This window comes from Colletotrichum fructicola (assembly GCF_000319635.2).
Source record: "Colletotrichum fructicola Nara gc5 chromosome Unknown KSG_Nara_v1_contig10, whole genome shotgun sequence".
In the NCBI taxonomy this organism is placed as follows: domain Eukaryota; kingdom Fungi; phylum Ascomycota; class Sordariomycetes; order Glomerellales; family Glomerellaceae; genus Colletotrichum; species Colletotrichum fructicola.
In genome coordinates, this window is record NW_027094060.1 from 2,223,022 (window position 1) to 2,239,850 (window position 16,829).

General features: G+C 52.2%; 5 protein-coding genes across 5 annotated transcripts; 1 reads left to right on the plus strand and 4 right to left on the minus strand.

Moving 5' to 3' along the window:
- Positions 1-4,210: 4,210 nt before the first annotated feature.
- GPR1 (G protein-coupled receptor GPR1) lies at positions 4,211-5,877 on the plus strand (the record flags this gene model as incomplete). The annotated part of the gene is made up of 2 exons (XM_032024662.1): positions 4,211-4,449; positions 4,527-5,877. The coding sequence occupies 2 exons, from the start codon at positions 4,211-4,213 to the stop codon at positions 5,875-5,877; spliced, it is 1,590 nt and encodes a 529-aa protein (XP_031878759.1).
- Positions 5,878-7,322: 1,445 nt separating this feature from the next.
- CGGC5_v016124 (uncharacterized protein) lies at positions 7,323-7,736 on the minus strand (the record flags this gene model as incomplete). Its single annotated transcript, XM_032024663.1, has 3 exons — positions 7,323-7,424; positions 7,485-7,650; positions 7,705-7,736. 3 exons carry the CDS (start codon positions 7,734-7,736, stop codon positions 7,323-7,325), a joined length of 300 nt encoding a protein of 99 aa, XP_031878731.1.
- A 1,929-nt stretch (positions 7,737-9,665) lies between these two features.
- Positions 9,666-10,277, minus strand: CGGC5_v016125 (uncharacterized protein; the record flags this gene model as incomplete). The annotated part of the gene is made up of 1 exon (XM_032024664.1): positions 9,666-10,277. One exon carries the CDS (start codon positions 10,275-10,277, stop codon positions 9,666-9,668), a length of 612 nt encoding a protein of 203 aa, XP_031878761.1.
- A 936-nt stretch (positions 10,278-11,213) lies between these two features.
- On the minus strand, positions 11,214-12,750 carry CGGC5_v016126 (putative aminotransferase; the record flags this gene model as incomplete). Its single annotated transcript, XM_032024665.1, has 5 exons — positions 11,214-12,169; positions 12,255-12,445; positions 12,500-12,534; positions 12,586-12,619; positions 12,674-12,750. The coding sequence occupies 5 exons, from the start codon at positions 12,748-12,750 to the stop codon at positions 11,214-11,216; spliced, it is 1,293 nt and encodes a 430-aa protein (XP_031878676.1).
- Positions 12,751-14,196: 1,446 nt separating this feature from the next.
- CGGC5_v016127 (uncharacterized protein) lies at positions 14,197-14,540 on the minus strand (the record flags this gene model as incomplete). Its single annotated transcript, XM_066153465.1, has 3 exons — positions 14,197-14,214; positions 14,258-14,416; positions 14,466-14,540. 3 exons carry the CDS (start codon positions 14,538-14,540, stop codon positions 14,197-14,199), a joined length of 252 nt encoding a protein of 83 aa, XP_066007099.1.
- Positions 14,541-16,829: the final 2,289 nt, after the last annotated feature.

Sequence of the window (16,829 nt, forward strand, 5' to 3'; positions counted from 1 at the left end):
CCAACGGCCACGAGGGAAATGGCGGCGTTTCACCGCTCCCAGTTGCCATGAGGAAGGAGGCCCTCCTCACACTCCCATCGCCGGAGGAGACTTGGAGGCTCTAAGGTACCTAAACTGCTAGAGTAGAGCGTGCGCCCCTATCAACACAGTCAGTCAGCTAGCACAAGGCCCTCTGATCGGTGAGATGCGCAAAGGGCGGCGCGCCAACGGACGTAAGGACGGTGAAGGTACGTACCATTTGTGGTGTTTCTGTGTACTATGCAATAGGTTCTTTTGCGTTCCTGGTGGCAGGTAGTTAGTTGGTCGACGTTTTTGCCCAAGTGAGGTTGGTTCAAGTTGATTCGCTCCTTCACAAGCTGAGGGATGACAGATGGGTGATGCGATTGATGCTCATTGACTCTTTCCTGGCTCGTGCTCTCGCACTTGCAGCGGCTGCAACGCCTGGGCCAACTGCCGGACCAGACAACTGGGCAAAAAGAGTCAGAAGGCAGGTGCACTTACCTCACCTTACCTGCCTGCCTGCCCGGTAGGTACGGTAAGGTAAGCAGCAGGTGCACCCGGGCACAGGGCAGGATGTGGCAGTGGCAGCAGTCGTATGGCACTTGCAGGAAGGAGAAGAGAACCGGAGGCAGGTGCGTCCCATGCAAGCGGTTGCTCTGTGCGGCAGCCGTTGCAGGCGCATCCCAGGATGGAAAGAAACGGAGATTCAAACTCTCACCTCTTTCTGGCGTCAAGGTTCAGTGTTCACTCCTTCGTGTGTTGTAATCAATCCGTGTAAGCCGGACATTGATGGGCAAAGTAAGCAACCGCAGCCTGCTTGGGACACGGAGGAGGCGGATGCCGCGGTGCCGTACCAACCAACAGACGGGGCAGGAAGGAAGGTGAGGTGCATTGGATCTCATCCGCGACTGCTACTGCCTGCTACAGGTGCCGCTGCAGGAGCTACCTCCGCCGTACCTACCCTTGCCCTGCCCTGCCTGCCTTCCCCGGACTTACCTCACCTCGCTTGTGGTCCTAGCTTTGGCACTTGCTTCCCCAATCGATCGTGCTGACAAGATCCTCTCTCTCACCTTCCTTCCTCTTCGCGCGCTGTCCTGGACAGTTTCGCCGGGCGCTCCCTGACAATAATTCGGAATCCGGCTCCTTCATTCCATCTCTCACACACACAGAGACCCGTGGACGCTCTCCCGTCTTGAGGTGGCGTTGACGGTCCATCATTATCCGCATCAACAACAACACACAGCCTTTTGCCAAAGTCTTGGTCAGCTCACTTACACTCCCTCGGCGGCGCCCAAAGCTCCTCTCCTATCCGTCAACTCACCAAAAACAGACACGACTTCACACTCCCCCCAAACCCAAGCGCGAACTCGGCCATCTCGAACAGACTCCGGGCAGACTCGTGGGGGATTTGATGGGATATTCATTCAGCCAGGCCCTTTAAGCGCATCTGCTTGCCGGTTTCGTCCATTCAATGTCGACCACGTCCACGTCACCTCCACTTGGATGACCGTCCCTGCGCACCCGTCCAAGCCACACCACCTGCTGATGCTCGTGGCCCTGACATTGGTTGGTCACCACCGACAGTTGCCTCATTCGCTCCAATGTCGTTGCTCGCCCAACTCACAGCGTTCCGCCGTTGGTTTGGCCCATCTAATTGACTTATCCCGCACAAACTACTTTATGCATATCCATAAAGTCCCGCTCGGGCCTTGCTTGTGCTGCGACCTGCCCAAATGACCTCGAGTAGGTGGTAGCAGCCCTCCTCGAGGCTGCCAACTTATTAGCTGGCAGACAAATTGCACGCAGGAAGAGGCAGAGGCGGGCAAAAGGTACGTAGCACCTTCACTTTCCACCCAGGGGTGCACAAGTCTTGTGCTCCTCTCCAACCTGCGATCCAGAATTTCAGAGGGAGCACCGGCACGCACCAACACAACTCAAGACACCATCTCACCTCACCCATCATCATGGCCCCATTCCCGTGCCGTCCCCCCCAATCTCACTATCCGTACACAAATCCCCAAAGGACCCCTCCCCCACCACATATGCCGGCACTCTGTGCGCCTACCTATCCGCACCCACAAAGTACAACGAATACACACCTCTGGTATTACCCTGCTCTAATCATGTTCATCTTTCAGCGCTGTTCCCGGACAAAGAGATGCCTCAAAGCCCACTGACGAACATGCCGCAAGCATGGATCGGATGCGGCCCCTGGCACCCCCATCTTCACCATCATCGCGCCAACGGCCGTGACAGTCCTGTTTGACACCGTTTCCAGCGAGACCCTCGAAAGCCGCCAAAGACAAGGAAGACACCTACACCGACGTCGTTGGCGATCTTGGGGATTGACACATCATACCCTGTCGAGTATCAACCCAAGCCCTCCAAGCCCTTCTTCACGTCCGTCGACGCAAGGCATGTCACCGCTCTCCCTTCTCCCTCCTCACCGGATTGAGTACCGAGTTCCAACAAACAAACAAACCTTGGCCGCCTACCTAAGGTACACTACGTTCCGTTCTTGTTGGCGCTGGTCCTCCTCGCCATCCGTCACCTGTCTCGCTTTGCCGAATCTAAACATGGCCTCGCCTAGAGGTTTGCTGATGTCCCGGCACCTAATCGGCACCTGTCTGTCCAACTGCTGCTACTGCACTTACATGCACCTGCACCTGCACCTGCACCTCGCGCCCTCAGTCGCGTGCATAGGCAACGCCAGCATAATCCTGCTGTCGGCACCTCTCCGCCCAATACACACAACATGCACTGCACCACAAGACCGCTCGAGGATGAAGCACAAGACTTGCACCATCGTCATCGTCAGTCCACGGGGGATCCCCCGTGAGCTCGGCCGCCGCGAGCGCAGCGCTCACCATAGCTTCCCATCCCATCAGCCCCCAATATCGAGAACAATAGCAGGGCAATGGACAGATAATTGCTTTTGTTCCTGCCCTGGCGCCTAGTAACCGAGGCCAGTCCCGCCTAGCCCATCCCCTGTGCCGCCTCCTTTACACTTCCACCACCACAAGGAGAATGAGATGCGCTCACTCAGGTGCTCAGGTGGCTGTCTCTGTCTTGTCTCTCGCCTGTTACTGGGCTGAATTGCTCGCTCCATTCAATCAACGAGGAACGAGACGGGGCCTGCTCCGTACCAACACAAGCAATCGACGCCCTCTCATACACCCTCCCCCCCCGGCACAGACTTGACCGCCAGCCACCCACACTCTCCCAAACACTGACACTGGACGCTTTTCAATGGCTCCAACCCAGGCCAAACTCAACGCATCCTCGCTCGACAAACACCCGCGCCGCATCCCACGCCCCCCATCACACGATCGACGCACAAACACACAGACGCACACACCGCACCGGATGCCTATTGCCCCTGGCTGCTCATTCATTGGCCAAGCCGTCTTCTGCCCAAAAGCCTCAAACCACGACGCTAACAGCCTGTCTTGCTTTTTCGAGTGTATCCGCTTCCCGTCTCTCCTATTCGTACTGCATTGTCTCGCCTGCGTCCGTCCCTTTTTAAGCTTCTGTCGCCCTTTCTGAACAGTAATCCGATGCCTGCTGGAGGACGGACTTCAATTTCCACGCCTGCGTTACTGCCAGAGCTGAAGACGCGGACAGAAACTAGGCGCTTGTATTCCCATGCACCGCCATTTCTTATATCCGCCATCATCCCTTCCCTTCCAACTTCGCCGACCCTCCGGTTCTCAAAGAGAAAACTCCCACATCTATCGACTGAATTCGATAGCCACTCGACGGACAAGCTCGGTGCGAACACGCTCGCTTTACGCTTTGTGATCATCGCCAGGGTCGACCATCGAACAAAGTGACGTCTGTTTCCGGCGGAGCGACATAGCTATATATACCTTTTCGGCACTCCTTTGCGCCCACATTTCGACATAAAGGACCCTCGATTCCGCGACTGCGTATTTGAGGAAGGTCAAATTTCTGGGGCCAGGATATCTCTCGAAGGAGTTTGGAAATAGCCATCGCAATCAAGAGGTGGATGCATCGGCAACGGAAAGGTTGGAGGTAGCCCTGAGAGATCCGGACTCGACCCCGCCGACGACTCGATCGTGAACACAAGTATCACCGACTGGTACGACCTCCTCACCACACACATCAACATGAGGAATCCGAAGCCTCCCACGTGAACCAACTTTCCTCCTCGATTCCAGGCTCAGGCGTCCAGGAGAACGCAGCCGCCATGGCACCCTGGGCCTCCGCACTGGAAATCACTGATGCATCGCAACCGCCAGCGGCGGCCGCATCCGAGATTATCAGTGCTCGCCGGAGCCCTGCCTGGGACCGCGTTCCCGACGGCCTGACTGACCACCAATGGACAATAATTCAATCAACGTCACTGGCTGTTGCCGCTCTGAGCTTCGCATCCGTCACCCTTGCTTTCTACTGGTTTTCTCGCATGAGACGGAGCTTCAGACACGAGTAAGTCATGTTTTACCCAGACAACCTCGCCAGAGGGGTCATGAGCGTCAACCAGGAACATCGCTGACCATGGTCAGTCTCATAATGCTGCTCATGTCGAGCGACATGCTCAAGTCTCTATGGTTCATCATTTTCCCCATCGCCGATTTCAGAAATGGCCCGATACCCTCCAGCTCTTCATTTTGCCAAGCGAGCGGCTTCTTCCTTTCGGTCGGCATTGAAGCATCTGATATTGCCGTCGTTCTCATCGCCTTACACACGGCTGTCTACATTTTCCGCCCCAGATATTCCGGTCGACAAAGCGGCCTCTACCCCCACCGCCGAATTGCATTCGCCGTCTTTATCCTCCTGCCACTACTGATGGCCTCTCTAGCCTTCATCAACTCACCCGGTTATGCGAACAACGGCGAATACTGCTACTTGCCAGTTCGCCCAGAATGGACCAGGCTTGCGCTCAGTTGGGTTCCTCGATACATGATTCTGCTCACAATCGTCGCCTTATATGCTTATATCTACACATACGTCACCCTTCGCATTCGACGATTCGGTCGCCTCAGCGCTATGAGAAGAGCAAGTGCGACGCACATGCACGACGATTGGGCTCATATTCCTTCAGTGCCTCCTACCCCAAGCTCACGTCGTGGCTCAGAGACTTCGATGGAGGATTCGGAAAGACAGCGGACTTCATCGACGACCACCACAATGACGGCAGACATTGAACTCATTCACAGCCGCCAGAAGATTCAGTGGAACTGGCCGACGTACGGAAACGAGGACGGCCGCATTCCCGAGCAGGATGAGAGTGTGGAACACACTAGCTTTGACCCCAGCACCAGTCCTCTATCTGCCACGTTCGAGCCAATATCTCCACCTCCGCAAAGTTACATCCGACGGGACACGATCGACCTGAGCCCGTCTTACAACTACCATCCCCACCGTCACAGCTTCAGCACCTACGGCCACCCGCCACACAGCCCCACGACAGCCCGCGCCAAGTCCCTGGCTAACATCTGGTCCATCCTCCGGCGCGGCACAACGCTCGACTCGGATGCCGACCACAATGCCACGCCCTTCCTGTTCCACCCGGCGATGGACGGCACAGGCATGGCCAAGACGCGCGACAAGATTCGCCGTCAACTACGTCTACTTTTCGTGTATCCCCTTGTATACATACTTATCTGGGCCGTCCCCTTCGTGGCCCACGTCATGCGCTGGGACAACCCAGAACAAGCCGGCCCGTTTGCGGTCGTGCTCTTATCACTAGTGAGCCTGTCAATACAGGGCCTAGTCAATGCGTGTTTGTTTTGCGCGGTAGAGAAGCCCTGGATCGACAGGAGAGCGAAATACAGAAGAACACCGTCCAAGTTGAGGAGAGACAAGGACGAAGCTCGGCAACGGGTCGGACGACGGACATCATCATTAGCATAGTCATTTGGTTGCTTATTTGGCAAGGCGTTTTTTTGATACCACATGAGTTGAATGAATCTATCATTTTGATTATCTTACTTCATACCTATCGAACATCACGCCACTTTTGAAACATGTAAAACCGTGACGCAAGTGAAGTCTGACGCCACAGTCTTGGCTTCTCGGCGAAGGATCAAATGGCAGTTGACTAACGATGCCCCTGATTGTTGCCGTTGTCGTCGTTCGTCGGTCAAGTGGCCCGCGCTTTCCGGGGCTGTTTTCTTTCGAGCTGATGCCGAGGCAACCCTGATTGGCGTCGTCCCGTCCTGGAGGGCCGGCGGTAATCTCGGCCCCACTAGCGCCGTCGGAGGCCCCAAAGCTTCGGGAGATGCGACATTGGTGAGACGTCGTCCTGTCATCTGCACAACGGGCATCTCGTGATATGCACCTTCATGGGATGGAAAACAAAAAAAAACAAGATGAGGCTTTTCGGAGTTGGGAGTTGCGATTGTTCGGATTTTGGAGGGTGCTGCTCGTAACGTCGGCTTTTCAGGCCGCTGCGTGGCACTGGCCCCCTTTCTCAACAAAACAAGAATCTCTCGCTGTGGATGTCGTCAGATGAAAAGGCTGGATTGAGTATGCAGGACGGGATTCATGTGCAAGTATGTAGCTCGCGTTGGGGTTTTTTTGGAGTTGGTGATGTAAGGGCAAGTGTTCATTTGATGGAATTCTATAGTGTTTGAATAATCGTGCGATTTGTTTTGAGCTGGGATGACATGTGAGTGGCTGGGGCTTAGTTTATCAATTCGCCTTTGTTACTTCAGTTTTTGTTGCTGTTGTTGGTATCTGCTGTCGGCGTTGCTTTCGTCCTTATTGGTATCATCGTTATTATCGTCGTGGTTGCTTATGCCGTCATTGTTAGTGTCGTCCACCTTCTGATACCTACCTGTCGACATTGTGTTTATCGTTCACTTGGAAGTCCATCGTCGGGCAATGGCTTTAGTTGAAAGGGAACTTGGAATGCTATCCTGCTGCTCTTGGATATGTGGCAAAGTGAATCGCTAACAGATTATCTCTTCTATAAGTAGTTGAATGCTACAGCATAAAAGGCGGCCTACATTTGTTACTCGTACCACGTAAATCCTCCAGCCTTGAATAGCCCTGCAAAGATGCCAACATTTGCTTGAGAAATACCCAGACACACGAAACATTCACACATGTTAGACCCCAGGGAAATAGAATCAAGTGTGAAGGTATTATCATGTCGATCTTAGTAAAAATGAAAGCTCTTGTCTATCCTTTTCCCCCCTTCTAACAGACTTTTGTCTATGATTTGAAATGAATCGACTTTTATCTATATCGTGAGAACCCCGTTTTTGTCTACGTCCCTGAAAATCGAAAGCTTTTGTTTATCCCAACCCAGCCCGCTTGTGCATCGCTAAATTCAACCTGTACTTTTTCCGAATTCAAAGATTTCCGGCGTGATTGAAAATGACGTCTCTCTGGCCGCTGCCTGAGCAGCATGCCTGCAGGTATTTGATGTTTTCTTCGGTTCCTCGTACGCAGCACTGCAGAGAAACATGTCAGTTACACGGCTTTCTGGGACATTTCGACAAGGGCATACGTACGAATACTCCGGGACCGTCGTTATACGTTGAGCCGTGGGGAGGTTGGCAGCAGCTCTGGGTAAGTCCGTCGTGGGCGAGGCCAGGAGCGCCGGCATCCATGCAGACGCCGGCGTAGTTCTCTCCGACGCAGTCTGCGATAGACGCTGCTGAGCCGGCGATGCACGCACTATGACTTGTAAGCTGGGAATTGAACACGATCGTGGGTTTGTTAGCCACATACGCAATGGTGAACAAAACTGTTGCGGAAACCATGATGAAGTTGAGGTGACGACAAAGTCCGAATTAATAGATTCGATATTATTAAGTGCTGAAGCTCGACTTTGCTGGGTATTTCAGTCCCGTCAATTGTTCCCATCGCCGTTGCCTTGTATCTCAACATGCCGCCCGAGCTATTTCGGGACCGCCGAGATTCACAACGAAGTCCCTGACTCAACCTCTCACCGTTATCTCGCAAACTCCCCCACGCGCCACACGTGGCGTGCGCTCACCCTGAGCCACGGTCTGGAACCGTCTAAATGACGCTGCAGGGCCATCCCAGATTGCTATTAATTTGGCAAGTCGTCTCTCGCTTCCCTCGTCAAACAATCCTGACCGATCGACAGGAGGTCCTTGCGGTTGGCTCCTAAAAATTGACGCGGAAAAATTTGAAGAAACTTCGCGGAGCCCGAGACGATCGCTTCGATGGGGTTGACGGCACGCGACAATTTTTGGCCCCCAGCGCCCGTTGGAACGCGAGAGATCCATATTTACGAGGTCCAGAAACGGCTTTGGAAAATTGAAGGAGAGAGATGTGGTAGGAGAATTTGCGAAATTTCTTCCATTGGTGAAACATTCCCAATGTGCAAGTTGCAGCAACGATAATGTCTTATCGGCTGTTCATGACACCACGTAGTTCCGGGAGAGGACTTTTCTCGATCTCCTTCGATTGTGAACCGGACAACCGGCAACTTGGGACCCGATCATCCCGCTTACGGTATGGTGATGCGACCTGTTCGGCCTTTGGGTATCTAAGGTGAAATGAGTTGAGTGGAGTGTCCGTTGGTTCAAGAGCGTGTACTATCTGGAAGGACATGTGGATGTTGCTACTGTCCTTATTCTCGGTATCGTTCTCATCGTCCGCAAACCCCTTCCGCCCAACTGTAATATCCATGGATGCTTCTCCTTATTCCCCCTATCCTTCTCGGCGCACCTGTCATAGTTCCCACGTCTATCTTCGGCATGCCGCGAATGGATAGAGACTTTGCGGAAACATGCAAGCCTTATTTGACACTTCTGGTTTCTCTAAGCGATCAACTTCCAACTAGGTATCGCACACCTTTTCCCAAAGTGCTCCTCGTCCCTATTGGCGTCATCCTCATCTGAGTCACATTTCTTCGGAAAAGGTGGCGCAGGGCCCGGCTTTGAACGTCGTCTCAAATCGTCTGCAGACAAGTAATACAAACATCCGTATGTGTTTCCCAACGATTCTCTAGCATCATCCTTTGCGCTTATGAAGATTTGCCAATCCGCGAACTGAAGATGCATGTGATAATTGAACAGTTCGCCATCTGGGTGGTCCCATTCCTCCCAGTCCTCGTCGTGTTGGTCAGGTCTATTTATGAGCTCTTTGGGAAAATGCATGGAACTGCCTCCTTTGTACATCTCTTTACGGGGCCGAAGGTGCTTTCTACTTCTCGCCCAATGATGTCCGTCCCAGCCGTCGACTCCTCTGATGGAGTGAAACTCTACCCCGCGCGCCTCTGCGCACCGGTTGACTTGCTTTCGATAGTGCTCATCTGGGCACTGATAGGCAACTTCCAATAAGTCCTGAGTAGGTTTCAAGTCGGATATCAGCTCATCAAATAGATGTTGATACTGGCCAACGATACATGCCAGGGCTATTTGGTGTTTCATGTCGGGCCGTCGCCATGCAAACTCCCGTAGCGTGTCTTCATGGGGACAGTGGGGCCACCAGAAAAACTCCGGAAGGGTATCGCCGTGCGTAAACCTGTCTACTCTGGACAGATCATCATTCATGATAAAACGGGCATGGATGGCCTGTAGAATAAGCACTCTTTCCCACTCTTCAGGAAAGAGATCGTCCACGCAGCCCTCTAGCCACCTCGCAAAAGGGGTATGGTGATATGCTCCACGGATCACGGCTGAAATCTCATTAGAGATGGGATATGGTCGCCTGGGGCGTTAATTTCGATCAATGTTTCCATCCCAAGCAGCCATCAGAATAAGGATATCCTTGTTGACAGGTGGGAGATCGCGAGGTAGTGGCTTGTAAAGTAGGTCTGCATACTGAGTCGGCAGAACTGTATGCTTAGGGCCTTGCCGGTTGGAGGGGCGTACATGGTAGTCCTCTTGGATATCGAAGTAATGATCGGAATGTTCTTCCAGAAATTTAGATTCGTCTGTATCATCATGAGGAGGGCGCTTCTTTTCGAGAGATGACCTGACCGCCGTGTCCCCATTAAGGCCCGCAACTTCTCTCGGTGCATCGATATTGATGGTCCTGGTGTAGTCATTCATAACCGCGTATCTAACTGACTTGCTTGTGATATAATCTCGGATGTAGGTATTGTTATTAACTTCAGCCTCTTCAGCTATGGAAACGTCCGGGAGTAGCTGGAGCTCGTCGTATAACTTGTCGTAGCCTGCAACCGCGCAGGCCCTTCCGACCTGGTACCGCATTCTTGGATAGCGCTGCGATAGTTCGCGATACGTCTCCTCTATGGCTACATCGGGATACCATATGCAGTAAGGTGTCACTGTATCTGTTGGCATCTCTGGTATGATATTACTCATGATGAGGCGGGCGTTACGGGCCCTCGCGTATAGCTCGTTTCCAGGCTGCGAACAGAAATCGGTAACTTCCGCCGAAAAGGCGAATAACTGGTGATGTCGAATACCGTGGACAAGATAACACGGATCCCCCACATTGATGCCTATCGGCGTTGACTTCCCGTTGTACACATCCAATCCAGGCCTGAATTCCTCTTCCGATGAAGTCTGTCCTGCTATCGCAATGTATGATGGAGGAGCTGCTAACAACTTCAGATTGTTGCTTGTTGGCGGTCCCAACAATAAGTCGGGACTTCGGCCTTTTGATGGTGTTGATACATGCGGGAAAGTAGAAAATCGCTGGCTATTGGCCCCTTCAACCGTGGCGTATGGCATCTGACTTTGAATGTGCAATGAGGGGCAAAACGGCATGGTAATCCTGCATCGTCGGGGAGGGGGCCCTAGGCTTCTCGGGAAGATGATGGGCGAGCGGCTGAAGGTGCGGAAGAACATGGCGTTGCGAGATGTCCTCACCGATGTTGAGAAATTCACACAGTTGTAGAAGATGACTGGGCCAAAGGCAAGTCTCAAAATCAAGGTTTGTGTAAAATTTGGTTATCTAGAGACTTTTGCACCTTGAAAGCTGAGAGCATGGAGACTTGGGCGGAAACACGTGGGAACCGGTGCCCTACCTAGCAAGGTATGAGCTCTCCGAAACTTCTTGCGTCGTACATGCTATGAATGCGATAAAGGTTATAGCAAAGACGGCAAAAACGTGACGACAACGGAGACGAAGACGAAGAAGGCAATGGGAATGGCGACGATTATGATACCGGTGGCGATAACAAAGATTATGTTTCAGACAGAGACTTTTCAGAATAATTGATGGCCGACAGAAAGACACCTAGTACGATGCGAAAATTGTAGAGAGTAGTCCAATCCTACTTCACGCATATGCGTTTACGGCTCAATATACTTCTTCAGACCACGGAGACGCTCTTTTGCATTCTCCAACACTGAGTCCTCCTTGCAAATTGCGAATCTCAGATAGTTCTCTGCCAGAGACGAATTGTTCGGAAGATAAAACTCAGTAGGGGGTATAGCCGCGATTCCCAGTTCCATAATAAGAAACCAACTCAACTTGAAGTCTCGAGGACGGGAGGCGACATGTGTTGGGAATTCGTACGAGTTGGGGATCTTGACCTTTGAAAAGTTGACCAAGACAAAGTAGCCACCATCTGGATCGGAAAATGGCAATCCAAGCTCGTCGCAAACCTCGACGAACCGCTTGATCTTGCCTTGCATGCTGCTGCGTGACTCCTGCCAAAATCCATTCACCCCCGCCAGTGCATAGCCGCTAGCACAAGCCTCCTGCAACGGGCTTGGGCTCGAGTAACACACTCTAGTGTGTGCAGCGCTCACGTGTTTGATGAGGTGCTGGGGACCGATGAGGAAACCGATCCTCCAACCAGTGGCGTAGAAGCTTTTCCCGGCGGAGCCGACAGTCAGTGTCAAGTCGCGAACTTGCTGCGAAAGAGTGGCGACGCGTGTGACAGGGACGTAGTGAAGACTATCGTACACCTCGTCGGACAGTATAATGATGTTATTCTCAACACAAAGCTGGCTGATTTCCTCGAGTTCGCTGCGAGAGAACACTTTGCCCACCGGATTGTGAGGAGTGTTGATGACGATCATTCGAGTTCGCGGACTGATTGTGTCTCGCAGTTTCTCCATGTCCACAACCCAGTCGGCTGACGAAGACGTGGTGTGATCTCCACTCTTGGGCGGGTTGAGAGGCACGTATCGCACCTTTCCACCAGCCATTTCGATGTTGCTGATGTATTGGTCAAAGAAGGGTTCAAATACGATGACCTCGTCGCCATCGTTTACGAAGGCGAGAAAGGCACATAACATGCCTAGCGAGTTTGAGAAGAAATTAGCGCCGTGTCTTAGTACTTGCATTTCAATACCTGTCCGTTGCCGACACGGTTGGATTCATACCTTCATTGGCTCCCGTCGTGATAGTCACTTCCGTGTCTGGGTCAATCTTAGTCTGTAAAGCCTCAGAGTACGACTCCGCTATGGCGCGCTTAAGTGACGGTCTTCCCGTTGTTGGCGAATACTGATTCGAGTCTACTTTCGTAACTGCTTCTTTTGCCGCGTCCATGATGAACTCCGGAGGGTTGTAACCGCTGATACTCGTATTAGATTCTAGTCATGGTGTCAAAGAGAGGGGCTTGGCACACAAGAAACCCTGGCCCATATTGACGACCGGTTTGACCTGCAGTGCTTGTCAGAAATATTCCCCAGACGAGCTGTTACGACTACAAACCATCGACTTAGCGGCAGCATCATTGATGATGGTCCTTTTCCAAAAGTCAGCTTAGTGTTTTTCCGAAGAGAAGCGAGATCTAACCAACCAGACATCCTGCCGTTGTCCAGCGATTCGCCTCGCGGGCTTGGGGAGCTCTGCTTTGCAGGATTCTGTAGTCTTCATATTGAATTGAGTTGATTGTCGGGTTTGACTTGTCACGTTTCATGCCGCAGTGGAAATTTTAGAGGTTGGCATCAGAGTCTAGGGGAAAAATATATCTACGCGGCAGAAGTTCATTATCATGTAAATGACGGGATAAATGGATCGTCGTTTCGGAGCCGGGGGATGCTTACAAACACCCGATTCGACCGCGTTCGCGGCCCGGATCCGTGTTCCTATCTTTACCCGCTGCACTACGACGATGTCCCAATGACCTTCGAAAGAATCCTATCGTAGAACGTTACATCCCGTCGGATGCTAGAAATGGTGAAGCAAGCCCGATTAACTTTGCTATCAACGAAGATGTACCAAGCCAAAAAGGCGGAGTGCGTGATCATTATCTCGCACTTTATCCCCTATACTCTTGTTGCTGTCCGTTCTGTTGTCCTTATTACCGTCTCTATCGTCTCTATCGTCTCTCTTTTTTCTGTCGTTTCTGTCGTTTCTGTCGTTTCTGTCGTTTCTGTCGTTTCTGTCGTTTCTGTCGTTTCTGTCGTTTCTGTCGTTTCTGTCGTTTCTGTCGTTTCTGTCGTTTCGCCGTTTCTGTCGTTTCTGTCGTTTCTGTCGTTTCTGTCGTTTCTGTCGTTTCTGTCGTTTCTGTCGTTTCTGTCGTTTCTGTCGTTTCTGTCGTTTCTGTCGTTTCTGTCGTTTCTGTCGTATGTAGTAATAGGCCTGCGTACTCGCGTAGCAAGGCCTGCACAAATTGACCTGATGCAGCGACTCAAATCTTATAAAAGCAACCGCATGTAGCAATATCTGAATCCACAATTAGACTTGTGTGTATTTGAGCTTAGCGCTTTTGAATAATTGTAGAAAGCATCTCGTTACAGCCCTCGTGAGGCCCGGTCCGCTAAAATAGAACGAGACCTGGATATTTCCTCTCCTTAAGCTCCTCCCAATTCACGCATTCATGTTGATTAGAGAGTCTCCAAACTTCATCCAACAGACGATGAGCTACAAAGATGTTTCCGAATCCAATCGTGGTTTCCATGGCATTAAGCCTGTACTCAACTGTCAAGCGGCTTGCTTTCGTCATACTGCAGACTCCGGCCATGAAAAGTGGGAAAAGCATACGGGCCTCCATTTCGGAACCTGGACGTACGAGCGAAAGAGCTGAAAGTATGTCGTCTGACCCTTTCCTCATCTGTGCATCTCCGTTATGCATCCGCTTCGTGGCCTGCAGAAGACGCATGATGATGGCCCATTGCAGAGCAAAACCAACAGCTCTGGCCTCGGTCAATTGTCGAGAATCCTCCACGGGCGGCGGCTGCCAACTTTGAAGTCTCAATTCTATTTCTCTAGCTTCTGATTGGAAGTTGGTGGGATTTTCATGAACCCGACGAGAAGCAAGTTTGTTGATTTGTGTAAGTGTTTCGTATAAGTCGACCGAAATGCCAAAGAGAGGATGGATTATATGCTCATTTGTTGCTTCTGGGTTAGTGTCAGACTTCGTAAGACAACGACCGAATACTTCAGGAGCGTTGTCGGAGGTGATTGATGCCATGCAGGCCAGATAGTTGTATATCTCGATGAGTGCATGCATTGGCCCTGATAGTGTATTGGCCTCGAGCAGAAGAGATCTGGCTCCATGGAGATGGAAAAGCCATCTTCTTGAATCCCCGAGACATACCTAGATACTGTCAGTCCTGGTAGGATAAGTTCAGATTTACAGCAATTACCTCCGCCAGACAAAGCAGCAACGTCGCAGCGAGTGGCCACACGGAGCCTTCCCGGTGGTCGTCCAGCTCGGCCATCAGTGCTTGTAATGTCTGACTCCTGTGAACGAATAGGTCGTGTTGAAAGTCTGGGTAGACTTGCGACAGGTGACTGGCAGATAAAGTTACTAGCGCGTGGCGCATCGCCGGTTGTTCGAGTGCCATGGGCACGATGACACGTAGAAATGGGTTGAAGCGATCATCTACGACTGCCAGCACGCGAGCCACAGTCTGAAGGAAATGGTTCAGCAAGTGCCTTTCCACGATCGTCCAGCTCTTCAACGCTTGTGGTGTTACTCCGGTCAGATTATTGAGAGCTGTGGATGGAAGGAATGTAGCCAAACCCAGCTCATCATCGCTGGCGCATGGCATGCCTAAGCCCACAAGGGCTGTGCTATTTGCAAGAGCCGCAGCCTTTCTCGTCTCGAGGCGATCATCCGATTCTATAAGTGAAAGCCAATTGGAGAACGAGGTCAACTGAGAAGACAAATTGCTGCCATCCGGAACATCGACGTCGGCCCATTCTTGGAACAGGTCTGGACTGCTGACAAGCACATCACTACTCGACAGCAGAGATGGGCTGTGGTTTGGGTCAGAGTGGCTGTCGCGACTTTCACCAGCCTCGGATGTCGGCCAGTTGCAGTCAAAGCCCAATCGTTTGCAATCGGTGCAAGTAGGTGTCTTTTCGTCGCATTTCTTGCGCCTTTTCCGGCAATTCAAACAACCCGTCGCAGACTTGCGGTGCTTTGCCTTCTTCTTGCCAGCTTTGTCGACATGGGGCAGAGCCGTGAGCCGGCCCCCCGAGCTTGCGTCATAGGAGCATGCGAGCGATAACCGGCGGCAACGGGTGCAAGGGAGCTCCCGTGTGCAAAGGGCCTTGATGGACTTGCACCTCTGGCATGCAGTGGTCCTACGGCCCATCGCGGTAGCTGCATCAGCAATCGTGACTTTTTGTGCCAGACTTTAGCTGAGGCACTGCCTGTTGCGACCCAGTTGTCTGAAGGCTTTCGTCTAGCTGGGGTTCACTCTGGTTGATGGAGTTGACAAGCCTCCGCCAGGCAAACAGATGTCGGCTATCTCGTATCTGTCATCCGGGGTGATAGGGTCGGATCTCATCCTGGTTTTCCGCGCCCCAGAATACCCCGTCGTTTACGAATGCGAAGTTTAGGACTGGCCCGACCGATAGGAACCTGTTTGCTCCCTGCACCCGCGGGAACGACGCACCATACCCGCGGGATGTGGGCGGGGAAGGGTGTCCAATGCCATCCACTCATAACTGGAATACGCCGTCGTTTACATGGATGTGCGTAGTTGGTCATAACACGACTAGCCCTGTTCTTCGACAGCCAGCCGATTGGGGTTCAGAGATCAGGCAGCACTTCAGGAGGCACACTTGAGGTGAGTGAGGGCAAATCTGAGCCCAAGACGCTCGTGAGCATCAAGAACCATAACGATGTGTATTATTTTGTTCCGGCTGGCGAACGAAATGGAACAAAACCAGTTCCGATTTGCAAGCTGCCGGCCCACTTGACTTTTTGAGCCGACAATAATGCACCACGAAAAGCAACCCGAGATGTCTGCTAACATCGACGACCCCGACTCATGGCATTTCTGGGGCTTAGTTGACGATGAACTTCGTCAGGTAGGCAACGGAGGCTCGTAGTATTTGCTATTTCACTGACCTAAGGGCCAGATGATTCAGGAGAATGTCCCGAGAAGATTTCCTCCTGTCGATGTCTCCAAACTCACATCCATTCGAGAAGCATGGGTGGAGGGAATGACCCGAGACATGTTGACCCCGTTGGAGGCCGCCAAAAACAAAGTGTCATTCAGTGAGATTCTCATTCCGCGCCGAGACGGCACAACGGGACGTGCTCTAGTCTTCAGACCAAAGGTGACCACCGCGCTTGAGGCACCTGCGGTTGTTCTGCTCCATGGCGGGGGCTTCCTATTTGGATCTGCCGAGATGGAGGCAACGGCTTGCATTGAGGCAACAAAGGCTCATGGTTGCGTATCTTTGAGCCTCGATTACCGGCTCTCACCCGAGGCTAAGTTTCCAGTGGCGTATGAAGATTGTTGGGACGCTTTACATTGGGTACGTCAACCTCGCTACCGTCGCCCGTGTCTATGTGTCCTTTGGCTGACCCAAATGATCCATGATGAAGTTAACCGAAAACGCTGAAGTCCTTGGGGCAGATTTGACCAAGGGATTTGTCCTGGGCGGCACCTCCTCCGGGGGCCAAATGGCTGCAGCATTATCTCACATGGCCCGAGATCAATCATTGTCACCTTCTTTGACCGGCGTGTATCTTAATGCAACGTCCATTG